The following is a 13,318-nucleotide window of genomic DNA, read 5'->3' on the forward strand; positions in this document are numbered from 1 at the left end:
GCCTCCGTTGGAGCAAACGGGCAATTTACCCCCTGCATTGCTTTCAGGGGGTTCTTCCCGCCGCGTTCCGGACCCCATCTCCCTCACTGGGAGTCCTGGGGGTTAACCCCCGCGGGTCAACCGCCCGGTCAGGCTGCTCGGACGTTTCCTCCCGGACCTGCGGAGAGGAGCGTCCGACATGGCCGGGAAAACGAAACCGAATCGCCCGTCCCACCTTCTGACTGGATCTAAGGGCTCAGGGGTTTCCATTCCAACTAGTATCTGATGAAGAGAGCTTAACTCTCAAACACTCATACCCTGGAGATCTTGTTGGACTTTAAGGTGCTTGTACTGTAACCACAGCTTAGAAAGTCTTAGTGTCTGTGTAGTCAGAACTATGTACTGTCCCTTTAACAATTGGTACTCATGGGAATTGTAGTCCCCCCTTCAATGTAGAAGTTTATTGTAGGCTTCCTGTGAAGGTGTTAAAAACTTGATTGTCCTCTTCCTCCCTTTGTTTGGGACGCTGCTCCTCAAGCAAGGATGCGACAGTTACAACGAATTTACTGCTTGTCTACAACAAATCTGGACCAATAAAGATGTACCTTGCTTATGTTTGAACCATGCCTCGTTCACTGGCTAAAACTGTGAGTAAGGATCCCTTTTACGATCTGGATTGAGAAAGGCAGCGCGTTAGCTATCTGGAAGCTGGCATCTTTCCCAGCTGCTTCCAGAATAGTGCTACTGGACTCAAATCTTGGTCTTCTACTGCAGACCAAGATGGCCACCCAACTGAAACGACACAATACTAAACACTCTGCCACTGACTCAGTAGTTTCAGGCGAGTTACGGGGAAAAGGGCCCCATAATGGTTTTCCTCTCTTGTCTTCAAGGAGGGAAGGCATTAAATAAACTGTATGTGATCCCCAACAGAGCAGTTTGTGCTATCCTAGGCTGAGTTCTGAAATTCTCTAGTATATTCCGTTAACCATCGTAAATTTGCAGTGGGATCTCTAGTGTTGTCTTCCTTTTCTGAATCCAGCTTGAACATCTGGCATTTCCCATTCCATTAAGGGGAAGAGTCTTTGCTGTAGAATTTTGAGGATCAGTTTGCTTGGGTGGAAAATTAAGGCAAGAGTCTGATAGTTGCTGCAATCTTTGGCTTCTCCTTTTTTCAGAATTGGAGTGTAGCTTGAGCGTAGAAACTTCAAGCTGGAAGGTACCACAAGATTCATCTAGTTCAGCCCCCTGCACAGAAAATGCACAGCTATCCCCCCCACCCCCCTCAATCACCCCCCGCTCAATGCCCAGAGAAAAGCAAAAAAAACATCCAGGATATGGTTAATCTGGCCTGGAGGAAAATTCCTTCCTGACCTCAGAGTGGCTATCAGCATTACCCTGGACATGTAAGAAGGGTTCACGAGATCCCAGCACTGGCTCATCCCTTCTTCCCCCCCCCCCTGCATCTGGGTACATTCCTATTAAGTCAGAGAATCATCACAGCTGTCACATGAAAATCCAGCCTCTTCTTAAATACCTCCAAGAAAGGAGAGCCCGCCACCTCCCAAGGAGGCCTGTTCCACTGAAGAATCGCTCTGATTGTCAGGAAGTTAAAACTCTTTTGCCTTAATTTTAACCCACTGATTCTGGTCTGACCTCTGAGATAACAGAAAACACTTCTGCTCCATCCAGTATGTGACAGCCCTTCAGATACTTGAAGAGGGCTATCATACCGCCTCTCAGTTACCTTCTTTCCGGGCTAAACATGCCCAGCTCCTTCAGCCTTTCCTCATAGGACTTGGTCTCCAGACCCCTCACCATCTTCATTGCCCTCCTATGGACACGTTCCAGCTTGTCTATATCCTTCTGAAATTGTGATGCCCAAAACTGAACACAATACGAGGTCTAACCAGAGCACATTAGAGCAGCCTAAATATGCATTTGTGTGGCGATCTGCCAAGTAACTCTAAAAAAACCTTCACTGCGTGAGTAGAACATTATTGATAAGCTGTCCGTTTCTGGATCTTACTCCATCTTTGCCAGGAATGACGTTTCTCTACAAGCACAAGACCTATATAGGATTCTAAGCATGAGTGAATTCCCAAATCCCCACCCCCTTGAGGTAACGGTCAGCTAAGTTCAAGAGGAAGCCTCTAGACAGGAAAAAACAGAGCTGATGTAGGAAAAGTCTCACGGTCATGTGGGTGTCCGTGCAAGCGCCTCTTCCCAGGCTGAGGAGAGAGGGGTTTAGAAGAACAGATACAGGTAACAGTAGAGACAGCTCTTCCCTTGCGCACTTTCGCATTACGGTCAAGAAATAGGGTCAGCCTTCAGTTATACCCATAGCCTTAGAGCACAAACATTACACAGGGCCTTGTTGGGTATGACGGGTGACGTGGAGCACCACCCGGCAATTTGCCTTTTTAGCTGCCACGCCCTGATTTGCTTCCTAATTGGCATTCCCGTCATCTGTGATTATCAGTGCATCTTGTTTAGGTGTCTGATCAGTTTCTTCCTGGATGTTTGCACAAAAGTTTTGTTTCTTTCTGTTCTGCATCTGTAGTTGATGTGTAAACTTGAATTACGTTTATGTTGATAGGCTTTCCATGCAGTCTGGTTGATACTATTTGATCAGACTTCGCATTATAGCCCCTGTAACATCTCTCCACGCTGTAAGAGAGTAACACTCTTTCTTCCAAGTTTGTCATCTCCACAATAAAGCGCTTGTAATTTCCTGACTGAAAATGTTCCGTTCCTGTCCACTTTTGTCCAATCACACTACCATTCTATTTCTTGTTTTCTGCTTTTGAGCGTATAATTCTCACATTCCGTGGTCTTACATGTTTCACACAGCTTTGAGTTTTCCTTTTGCATTTGTTTACATCAGCAACTGGATGTCCTTTTGGCTTTAATCCAGTTGCATCATTAAGGACCACGCCATTTGTACTTCTCTGCTCTTCCCCAGGAGCTAATTTAACTCGGTGGAGCCCAAGTCCTTCTTTAAAGATGGTTTGGTGTGTGACTCTTCTGTAAATTGCCCTGTTTCACAGTGGAGCCATTGCCTGCTCTGACTGCAACCACAGTCTAAGCCCCTTGACCTCTAGCAGCCCATTCACTGTAGCTGCTTTCTTCAGAAATCGCCACCTTATAAACTGCTGATTGTCCAGGGAAGGGGAGCCAGATAAGAATCCTGAGTTCTTTTCTAATTCCAGAAAGGGGGTGGGGGGTGGGGAGTTGTTCTCAGACCCAGCCTTCAGTTTTTATCCAAGGTTGTATCCTTGTTTCATGTGAATCAGGATATCCTCTTACCTGTTTTCTTTCCTATTCCTCAGGATGAGAATGCATGCTTGCTGCTACACCCTCAAAAAAGCACCATCCTTTTATTTGCAAAAAACTGAGGAGTTTAAGAGCGATTTTATCAGCGTCGGCTCTGGGAAGATCCGGACGTTGGGAAAGCAGCATTCTGCATCCGTAGGCACTGTTAACGAAAAGCATCGCAGCAGCAGCAGCAGCTGGCTGCTCTCCTGGGTGGGGCTGCACAGAGGCCAGGGAGATGAAACAGGGCGGCCTTTGCTCGCTGCTGCTGCTGTTCCACAACTGGCCCTCTTGGCAGCGGCACATCCTCTGCTCCGGCCCCACTAGGGACTCTTTTACTAGAGGAAGAAGCTGGGCAGGGGGAGGGTGGAGGCAGGAGACACCGTTGTGGGGGAGGGGGGGGGCTCACCATGCTCCTGTCTGCCCCATTCCCGTGGGCCCCTGCACAGAGGGCCACTAGGTGAACGTCAGTCATCAGTGAGAGCAACCACACTTTGCTATTCCTATTTCCCCACCCCCCACCCCAGCGGGCGTTTTCCATGCTGTGGAAAAGACACTGTTGAGAAAGAGAGGGTTGTGTTGGAGCTCTCCGACAGTTTCCTTGTCGGGTGCTCCCTGGGCATGGACTCTGCCAGGCAAAAGTGGCCATGAATGTTTGCCCAGCAGTGGCTACGAAGTGACGGGGAGGGCTGGTGTTTGCCGAGACATGTGACCTGTGTTCCCTGCACACGGAGTCACACCTGGTGTGACAGAGCAGTGTGACAGTGTGGTTGCGTGCTCTGCACTGTGCATAACTGATCCGGTGCCCCCTGACCATGCAGCCAAAAAGCCCTCCGGAATAATTCAGTCTTGCATAGCCTGCGGGAAGCCAGGAGGGAGGGGAGCTCTCCTGGCCTCCTCAGGCAGACGCCGTCCCATCGGGCGGGAACCACCACAGAGGACGCACCTGTCCAGGCTGCTGTTGGTCTTGGCCATGTGCAAGGCGGCACGAGCAGGAGGCCTTTTTCAGACGAGTGAAGTGGCTGTGGTGGAACATGGGCGGGGGGTGGAGGCAGCCCAGGACATACGCCAGACCGAGGCTGTGGAGAGCCTTGTCGGTGACAGGCCATACCTCGAATTGAGCCAGAAACTGGTGCGCAGCCAGTGGGGTGACGGCTGCAGAACGGGAGTGATCTCCTGCTTGCTCCTGATAACGGCTGGGCTGCAGCAGCATTCTGCACCTGCTGGAGTCTCCCAGTGGACTTAGAGGGGAGACCTGTGTAGGGTGTATTAACAATAGTCAAGTCTTCTTGTTACCCTAGCCTGGATCCAGGTGGTCGGGTCGGCCGTGCCGAGGCAGAGGGCCATCTTCCAGGCTTGACTGAGGTTATGGAAAGCAGCTTTTGCAGCTGCCCTAACTTGCTTTTCTAGCAGTAGTGCTGGATCCAGTGTGGGTGGGTGGGAGGGTGCTTATTCTTGTACCCCCAGTTGGAGGAGTGGAGTGGAAGATCAAGCCCAGGAGGTGGTGGCCTGAGGGGGGGGGGGTCGGGGGTCGGGGCGTGGCTCTCATCATTCGTCGTGGGGGTCTGTGAAAAGAGCGTCCTTGGTATCCAGAGTGCCTCTCTCCTCAAGAGTCCCCTTTACCACAGCCCAGTGGGTGCTGTAGCTGAGGAGTGGTTTTGATACCGTTTAGGAGAGCTGTGATCGACTGCAGACTTCTTGTTCTTTTTTATTAATTTTATTTTACAAAATGTTATCCTGCCGTTCTGCCCGCCTCCCCCACTTTAAAGGTGGCGGTCAGCTGTTTGGAATCTGTCTGTGTAAACGGGTTGCACAGAACCGCCTGGCCTTTCGTGACCACCTTGGTTTTCTAGACGTCTTCTAAGAATTGATGGTGTTTTTCCTAATTTGTGGTGACGTGAGTTTAGCAAGCGAGTCCAGTGAAGAGACGGGCTCTCCGGTGGAAGTGACTCAGCACCATCTGCTAACGGGATGTTGGGCTCTGCTCAGCACCTCGGACCTGATCCACACACACCCCTCCCCTGGACCTAGTGTGAGCCTGCCTCTACCCGCAAGGGCATACCACAGGCTGCAGGGAAATGGCGGCTGTCCCAGACCTGTGTGAGCGTGGGTTGGGCTGCAGAGGCCTTGCTCGCTCGCTCGCTTGCTCGCTCACTACCACTCCTTCCCTGGCAGCCCTCACATGCGCCTTCTACGCTGAACCCTGTCATGCCAGCATCAGAGCGGACGGTCGCCTGGGTCTCCAACATGCCTCACCTCTCGGCCGACATTGAGAGCTCCCACATAGAGCGGGAAGAGTACAAGCTGAAGGAGTACTCCAAGTCTATGGACGAGAGTCGGCTGGACCGGGTAAGGGGGCGCAGCCTGGTGGCCCTGGCTCCGAGGTTAGCCTGTGCCCTCTGGAGGGGTCCCTTCCTGTGGGAATGAGAGTCTGCCTGGGGCACGGAGGTGGCACAGTTGAGTGCCGGTCTCTCTTCCACCGGGGCTTGGCCCCAGGAAATGCCACTCCATGAAGAAGGAAATGGGGGCGGGGGGGGGTATGAATGGCACCTGTTGTTGATGGAGGGTGAGCCATCCTCGTCCCGTCAGCTGTCATGGCTAGTTAGTTTTCAAGCTTCTCCCTCATCATGCCACTCAAGGGCACCATCAGGGCCGTGGAGACAGATGTGCGATGGCCGCTCCCCCCTCCCTTTCCAGTGGGAGGTCCTCTGCCCCCTGCATGCACTGGGTGGAATGGGGAGGGGGCTGCGGCTCTGACCGGAGCCTGGGCCTGCCCTCCTCCACTCCTGCCTTTCTGCGCCTCGCCCAACAGGTGAAGGAGTACGAGGAGGAAATCCACTCCCTGAAAGAGCGCCTCCACATGTCCAACCGGAAGCTGGAAGAGTACGAGCGCCGCCTGCTGACTCAAGAGGAGCAGACGAGCAAAATCCTGCAGCAATACCAGCAGCGGCTGGAGCAGAGTGAGAAACGGCTCCGGCAGCAGCAGGTGGAGAAGGACTCTCAGATCAAGAGCATCATCGGCAGGTGAGCTGCAGGTCGGAGCCGGGGCAGGGCGCGGGCGGGGGCCGGTGGGGGGGGGGGACACAAACACAGGTGGATGAGCTAGCCAAGGAGCGGGCCCAGAGCTTTGGCACACAGAGCCCCCCCCCCTGCCCTGCCCCGCCCCGCCCCCGGTGTGTCACTGCCTCTGGGTCTGCTTGGATGGAGGTTGGCCCACAGCAGGGTCTTTGTGTGTGGGTCAGTTGGGAGAGGGCACCCTTGCATGGGTCAGCATCGAAGGGGCGGGAGCCAGAGAATGGGGCTGGAAAGAAGGGGTGGGCAGAGTCCCTGGCGAGGCCGTCAGCGTAGGCTGGGGGGCTTCTGACAGGCGGGGCCTGGGGGGTGAGGGTCCGGCCCCTCTGTGGCCCCGCCTTGGGAGCCCCCCTTCCCGCAGCTGCTGGCGGCCCCGGCTCCCGCCGCCTGCCTGCTGGGTGGGGGGGCCCGGATTGACTCCAGTGAAGCCTGTCCCTGCAGGTTGATGCTGGTGGAGGAGGAGCTGCGCAGGGATCACTCGGCCGCCCTCGACGCCTCCGAAACGCGGAAACGACTGCTCGACGCTCAGGTGGAAATGACAATGTCATTGTTCTATTCCATGTCTCCATGGCCATCCCACCCCCTGCCCTGTCGTCTGCCTGTCTGCGCATGCCTCGCTGTGCTTCTGTCTGCTTTTGTGCGGGGCTGGGCCTGGGAGGGAGAGACGCCCCGGGGTCCAGACCCGCTCTCATCGCCAGCTAGTGAGGAGAGGGCCCCCTGTCCCAGTCTTCCCTGGCCTGGGCTCCAAGAAGAGGCTGTGGGGCCGTGGTGGGCTGAGGCCACAGGGGCATGCAAGGAGGCCATAAGAGGAGGAAACCTTTGGCTTCTCCAGCGGTGTCAGAAGGAGCTGTTTACCGTGAGCCCAGTGAAAATCCTCTCTGCAGCAGGTTGCCCAGAGTGGAGAGGGCTGGGCTTGCCTCGGGAGGGAAGCGCAGGGCGCGTCCACACACAGAGCTCCCACTGGGGTTATAATGCAAAGGCTAGAATGCAAATTTGCCTTACAAACGCCTCCCTTGCCCCACCCGATTACTTTCCCTTCTGTTTCCAAACAGCAGCAGGGGAGGGAGGGCTGCTGTCCACTGGAAAAATGGCTCCAAGACTTTAGGCTGGAGGGGCTCCCACTGCACTTTCCCTGCATTTCCCCTTTGCTGCTCCCCAATGGTGGCTAAACCCCACAATGTGGACACTTTTTAAAAAATCTGCAATTATCATTATAGTGTTATACCATTATAGCAATGCATTCTCTTCTCTGAATGCTCAGCTTTCAGTTAAAATGTCTGTCTCTAGCCCCCTTCATTGTGGAGACATAAGGGGAAAGACATATCACTGCAGCAAAAAGAGCTAGAGACTTACTATTAAAAATATTTATCTATTCAGAAAAATTCAAAATTATTTCTCCCAAGAAACTACTTGAAAATGACAGCAGGGAGTAGACCATCCTAATGTTATAACACTATAATGATGTGTCAGCCACCTATTTATATACCGTCTGGTGGGGAGTGGGAGGAGAGAATGACCTCCACGGGGGCCAGGGCAGGGGAAAGGGTGCCCACGTGGGGGAGGCCACATAGGTATGGACTCTCTGCAGCAGCAAAACAGGCAGGCTGGGAGATGATTGCAGGAAGGGTGGGAAACCTGGGAGGTGCCCAGAAGGCAGCCCAGTGCTGCGAGGGAGCAGGGGGAAACGCAGCTCTCAGTAGCATCCGGGACCGTGCAGGCAGCCCCCTCTGTGTTTCCTGCCCAAGTGGAGCCGTGGTAGGGACGGAGGGAAGGGGGTGAGGCCAAGGTGCCTGCAGCTCTGGCCCTCTGTGACCAGCTGGGGCCAATCCCTGCAGGTCTGTCCCCGAGGACTGGCCCCGCCCAGCACAGGCATTTGAAGGGGCCGCTGAGGGCAAGCCGTCCCTTTGCCTCTGTGGTGTCGTGGGTGCCTGCCAGGCTGCCTTGACCCACCAGCCCTCCTCCCAGCTCCTGAGCAAGAGGAGAAAAGGCCCCTGGCTGAGCAGGGAGGCAGAGGGCTGCTGCGGCAGGCTACCCCACCCGCTGCTGATAGTGGCCAGTTTGGGCTTTGGCAGGGTGGGTCCAGGGTCAGGGTCAGGGACTCTCAGCCCCACAGGTAGCAGTGCAGCCCCTGAGGCTGCCCTCCCCCCCCCTCTGCTCAGCTTTAAACAGGACAGGGGTGGGTGGGAGGGAGGGAGGGAGGGGGCTCTCCTGGCTCTATGGAGGAGCAAGTCCCTCGTTCCGTCCCCTGGCCTGCAGTGCCTGATCCCCACGGGGCCTTGACCCTTGTGTTTTCTCCGTTTCATCCTAGCTGTTCATCAGGTAACTCTGTATGACTCTGCTTATGTCACATGGAGGGATCGGGGGCACCCTCGCCGTTCGGTAGCAGACCAGGTGGGTCCTGCACACGCCCCCTCCCTCCCTCCCTTTCCCTCCCAGTAGAGTAGCCCCTCCCTCCTCCTCCTTGGACACTGCCTACTGTGGGGGAGGGGGGTTGGGGGCTGGCCTCCCTGTGTCTGAGCCAAGGGGCTTTATGACCACCCCTCCAGGAGGGCGAGGGGCATGGTGGTCTTTGGGAGCACTTCTTGGAAGTGCGTTCTGCGCTGTTCAAGGGCTTGGGTGTAGGCCCCTCTCACACACACACACACACACACACAGATCTGTGAATGAATATTCCTCTTACGGAGGGGCAGCGGCCACATTCAGAAAGGGCCCCTTCCTTCTCCCTCCCCTCCCACCAGTCTCATGTCTCTCCCCTGCTTCTTGCAAGGAGCGACTGGCTTTCCCCTCCCTCATTTGTGAGATTCGGCATCTTCCATGATACAGCCTCCTCCCCCCCCCCCCCGCCCACAGGCCAAAGGGCAAGAATCTTCAAGGGGAAGTGGAGGGGGGGCCCAGAGGGGTCATTTCCAGTGCCCCCCACCCCCCGGTCTTTCTCCCCAGTGTGGTCCCAGCCTTCCCCCGCCTCCAGCATCACTGCCCCTCCATCTTGTGCCTGTCCGCACCGCATTCCACCCAGGCGCCAGCGTCTGTCTCCTTGTGAGCAATCGTTGCTTGATGCTGCAAAAAGAGTGAAGACATGCTTGTGCATGTGTGTGTGTCTGCTTGAGGGGACAGATTTGGACACTGTCGTGGTTTTAAGAAAAGCAGAATATAAATGCTTCATTAGACGGGGGAGGGAGGGGGGACCGGGAGGACGCGCCTGCCTGCAAAGGAGGGGTTCCTGATTGCTCCCAGGCATGGTGGCGGGGTTGGTTGCAAATAAGTGGACAGCTGGCACTGAAAGGTTAGTGCTGGTGGGGAGAACGTGGGGAGAACGTTGGGGCCCGGGACTCGGGGCAGACCCTGCTGAGGGCCCTGGAAGCCCCTTGCTTTCTGCAGCTCCATGGCTTCTCCCTGCTCGGCTCTCCCCAAAGGGCCACGGCATCTCAGAGCAGTGGGGTGGGTGGTTTGACCCCAGGCTGACCTTGAGGGGCTCTCGCTCTCCTCCTGTCCAACTCCGGCACAGGGTGTGTCTGGGTCTGTAGACGGACACCCTTGAGCGCTGCTCCCAGCTCCCCCTTGGCAGAGGCTTGCGCAGGGACTGTGGCTCAGAGACCCCCAAAGCTTGCCTGAGGGAGCTCCTCCATTCATGCACAGCAGAGCTTCTTCCCTGGAGCATGTGTGTACTTTGTGGGGAAGAGAGGTGTCCATGTGCAGCAGGCAAGCAAAAGCCTCATCTCCCAGGCCAAATCCCGTGCCCAGAAAGACTGGGATCCTCACCTGACCCAGAGCTCCCCTGGGCAGCCTCAGAGCGGTCAGGTAAGCCCCACGGGCGCTGAGGTGACTGGGGCACAGCAGGTTGGTCATGAGCGAGGGCTGGGCTGCCCACCAGGGAATGGCCATAGGAAGCTGATAGCCTCCCTCCCCAAGGTTCCCAGCTGATTTCTCTGTGTGTGAATCTGACTCCCAGGTTCAAAGCAGGGTCTGAAGGCCTGCCTGCTTCATTCAGACATGTCGGGGGACGCCCTCTTGGATGTATCTTCCCCCTGCAGGAGGGCTGCGCCTGCTTCCTCGGGGGGTGGCCTGGGAACACCCGGCTCCTTTCAGTGGAGAGGAGCTGGGGCAGTTGGGGAAGGAGGTGGGAGGAGGTGTAGCTCCGCACCCGTCTTCTGGTGCCTCCCAGCATTTAAGCCCCCCCCCCCAGGAGCATTAACCCTCGTGCCCGCCCCAGCCTGCTGGGAATGGGGTAGGTGGCCCCGGCCCCAGGAGCTCCTGAAGCCCGGCTGCTGCCTCGGGTTCTGCTTCAGGGAGGTGGCAGGGTGACAGACAGAGTGGTCCCTGCCTAACGTCCGTGCTTCCAGTGCAGTGCCCGGGCCAGGTGGGAACGAGTCCCGCGTGGGGGCCAGGGTGCCTTGCGAGCGCTGCCCCCTCAACGTTAATAAATAAGTGGCGCTCTCTCCCCCCCTCTGGCTGTGTTGCAGGAGAGGCAGCTTTCCGCCGTGGGTGCAGCAAACCCGCGTCTGAGCGTCGCTATGGCCCAGCCCTGGAACGGGATCCTACCCGCGCAACCGCCTCCGCCCCCGCGACTCCAGATCACGGAAAATGGAGAGTTTCGCAACACCGCGTCTGAGCACTAGCGACCGCCCCCCTGCCTCACCCCACTCCCCCCAGCAAGAGGGTGCCGTGGGGTGTGGTGGGGGGGGGGCTGGTCCAGAAGGAGCCACGCGCAGGGGCCGGGGAAGGGTCCGGATGCATTTTCAGGGTGTTTTTTAGCAGGACACAGATGACAATCTTAACCCGTTCATTCCCACGCCTGACCCAGTGCTGGAGCACCTTCTTCCCCTCTCCGAAGCACACTCGGGGGCCTCCTTCCTTCCTCCCCAAATATTTCTCAGGAGTGGCATCCCCTCCCCCCCCCACCAAGGCAGCCATGACACTTTTTGAGGCAGCAGGAGGGGGCCCAGCCCTGCCTTCCCCCCCTTTTACCCCGCAACCCTCCTTGCGGCTGCTGCTGGGAAGAAAAGCTTTGCCTCCAGGGGCAGGCTGGTCCCCGTTCCCTTGGGATGTGCTAGCTTCAGGCAGCTGCCATGAAAGGTTAGGGGCTGGCCCTCCCCTCCATCCCCACCCCAGGCCTGGCCTGCCCTTCCTTGCCCCCCGTTGCCCGTGGGGGGGGGTTGGATCAGACGGGGGAGGCTTCTTGCAGCCCGGGCCTGATGCAGCCCCGGCACGGCAAAGCTGTGTCCCCACCATGCTCCTTCCCCTCATTCTGCGCTCTCTACTATCCTCTGACAAAGGGCTTTGCCTGCTGTGTACAGTGCCCCCCCTGCCCCCGCCGCCCATTTCTTTCTGGATATGATTCTGGATTCTGATTCTATATAGACATAATTCTGTTTCCCTCCGTGGGGGCGGGGCAGGGCAGGGCAGGGGGATCCACACTTTTGCTCTTTCGTTTTCCTTCCTGTTCTCAAGCTGCCCCCAGCCTCAGCCTCGGTTTCTGGGGAGGGGCTGTCAAACTATCTCAAAGAAGCCATTTTAGAACTGCCCGGCCGCAGGGCGCTCAGGGCAGGGTGGGGTGTGGGGGGGGGGCCTGCCCCACGCCTGCCAGAGAGAAGCAAAGGGAAAGGGGACTGACCCCCCCCCACTCGTGTGGTGCTCGCTCGCCGTCCGTCCGTCCGTCCGTCGTGCTTTGGTTCCTGAGCTCCAGCTGGGTGAAAGTGTTGGGCGCTGTGGTGATCTCTTGTGGCTGTTCTTTCTTGCTATTTCTGGTGCATCTTCTCCCCCACCCCCCTTCTCTCTGTCTGCTTCCCACTGGCCATTTTTGCCCTCTCTGACCCAGATTACTTTAGTAAGGTCTCTTCTGCTCTCGCTCCCCCCTTTCTTCCCCCCCCTTCCCTTTCACTCCCCCACCCTGGACAGTGACGGTGGCTCAGGCGGGCACCGTAGATATTTATACGTATTATTATGATGCTGAATTATTATTATTACTATTATTATTACTATTATATAAAAGTTTGTACATATGTGAAATCCCTTGACCACCGGCTCTCCCCCCCCCCCGAGTCTTGCCCCCTCCCCGCTGCCTGCTCCCGTGGACCACCCCAGGTGTAAGTACCGCGGGATTTGTACTGTACATAAGAAAAACTGTCTGGACCTCAATCTGCTGTACATATTTCCTACCTTCTAAAGGGAGTTCAGGTTGTGAGCGTCCTGGGCCACAACACCACTTTGGGCCCCCCTCACAAACGTGCTCTCGCTCTCGCTCTCAAGCTCTCGAGTTTATTTTATGTCAAATTTATTTTTTCTCATTTTTTCTGGAGTGTGTGGTGAAAACAAGAAAATGTTTAATAAAAAGCAATTGGTCTTTTACAAACTGTGTGAACTGTAGAGGATGGGGAGAAGGTCTGGCTTGAGGGGGAGTGGGCCGGCAGCACCCCCCCCCCTCGTGGACTGAGGAGCCAGTCACAACTCAAGCCCTGAGGTGGTGGCGGCGGCAGCAGGCGGTACCAAGGATGGCCCCCCATAAAACACGGCCAAGGCCTGAGTTGGACCGTCACGTGTGGCCTTGCGCGCAGCTCCCTGGGTGGGCTTGGGGGTACCTGAACCACCCGAATGGAATGCAGACTGAGCCGAATAAAAAGAACATCTTTTAAACGGAAAAAAGCTTTCAATTAGCAGGTGAGAAAAATACCGATCACAAAAGGAAAAGTATTAAGTGATGTCCGTTTACTGCATCTGAGCCAAGAAAAGTGATAAATTGTAAGATCAGCAGAGGCAAGCAGCAGCCTTGGAGCCCCAGAGCCTGTCCCCTGCAGGGGAGGAAGAGCAGCCCTGGTAGCCTGGCTTTGGCAGAACGGGATCAGGCAGGTCAGTACTGGTGGGGGAGCTCCGAGGAAGATGGGCGTTGCAAAGCGGAGGAAGGCGAAGGCACGCAAGCCACCTCAGATCACATCCCTTGCCTGAAATACCCGTATTT

The 13,318-nt window shown here is 56.2% G+C and overlaps 1 protein-coding gene across 6 annotated transcripts in view; it reads left to right on the forward strand.

The window, feature by feature from the left end:
• The window catches only part of SYNGAP1 (synaptic Ras GTPase activating protein 1), a 74,172-nt gene extending 61,502 nt beyond the window's left edge, over window positions 1-12,670 (forward strand). For 2 of the 6 annotated variants that reach the window (XM_054977782.1, XM_054977783.1), the window contains exons 14-18: window positions 5,470-5,643; window positions 6,107-6,318; window positions 6,795-6,895; window positions 8,675-8,757; window positions 10,827-12,670. In XM_054977782.1, coding sequence (XP_054833757.1) covers window positions 5,470-5,643; window positions 6,107-6,318; window positions 6,795-6,895; window positions 8,675-8,757; window positions 10,827-10,982 — 726 coding nt within the window. In that variant the 3' untranslated portion in view covers window positions 10,983-12,670. The remainder of the gene's footprint in view (window positions 1-5,469; window positions 5,644-6,106; window positions 6,319-6,794; window positions 6,896-8,674; window positions 8,758-10,826) is intronic. The other 4 variants (XM_054977784.1, XM_054977781.1, XR_008596886.1 and 1 more) reach the window with 3 other exon arrangements.
• The last annotated feature ends 648 nt before the right edge of the window (window positions 12,671-13,318 follow it).

This window comes from Eublepharis macularius, chromosome 4 (genome assembly GCF_028583425.1).
Source record: "Eublepharis macularius isolate TG4126 chromosome 4, MPM_Emac_v1.0, whole genome shotgun sequence".
Classification (NCBI taxonomy): Eukaryota; Metazoa; Chordata; class Lepidosauria; order Squamata; family Eublepharidae; genus Eublepharis; species Eublepharis macularius.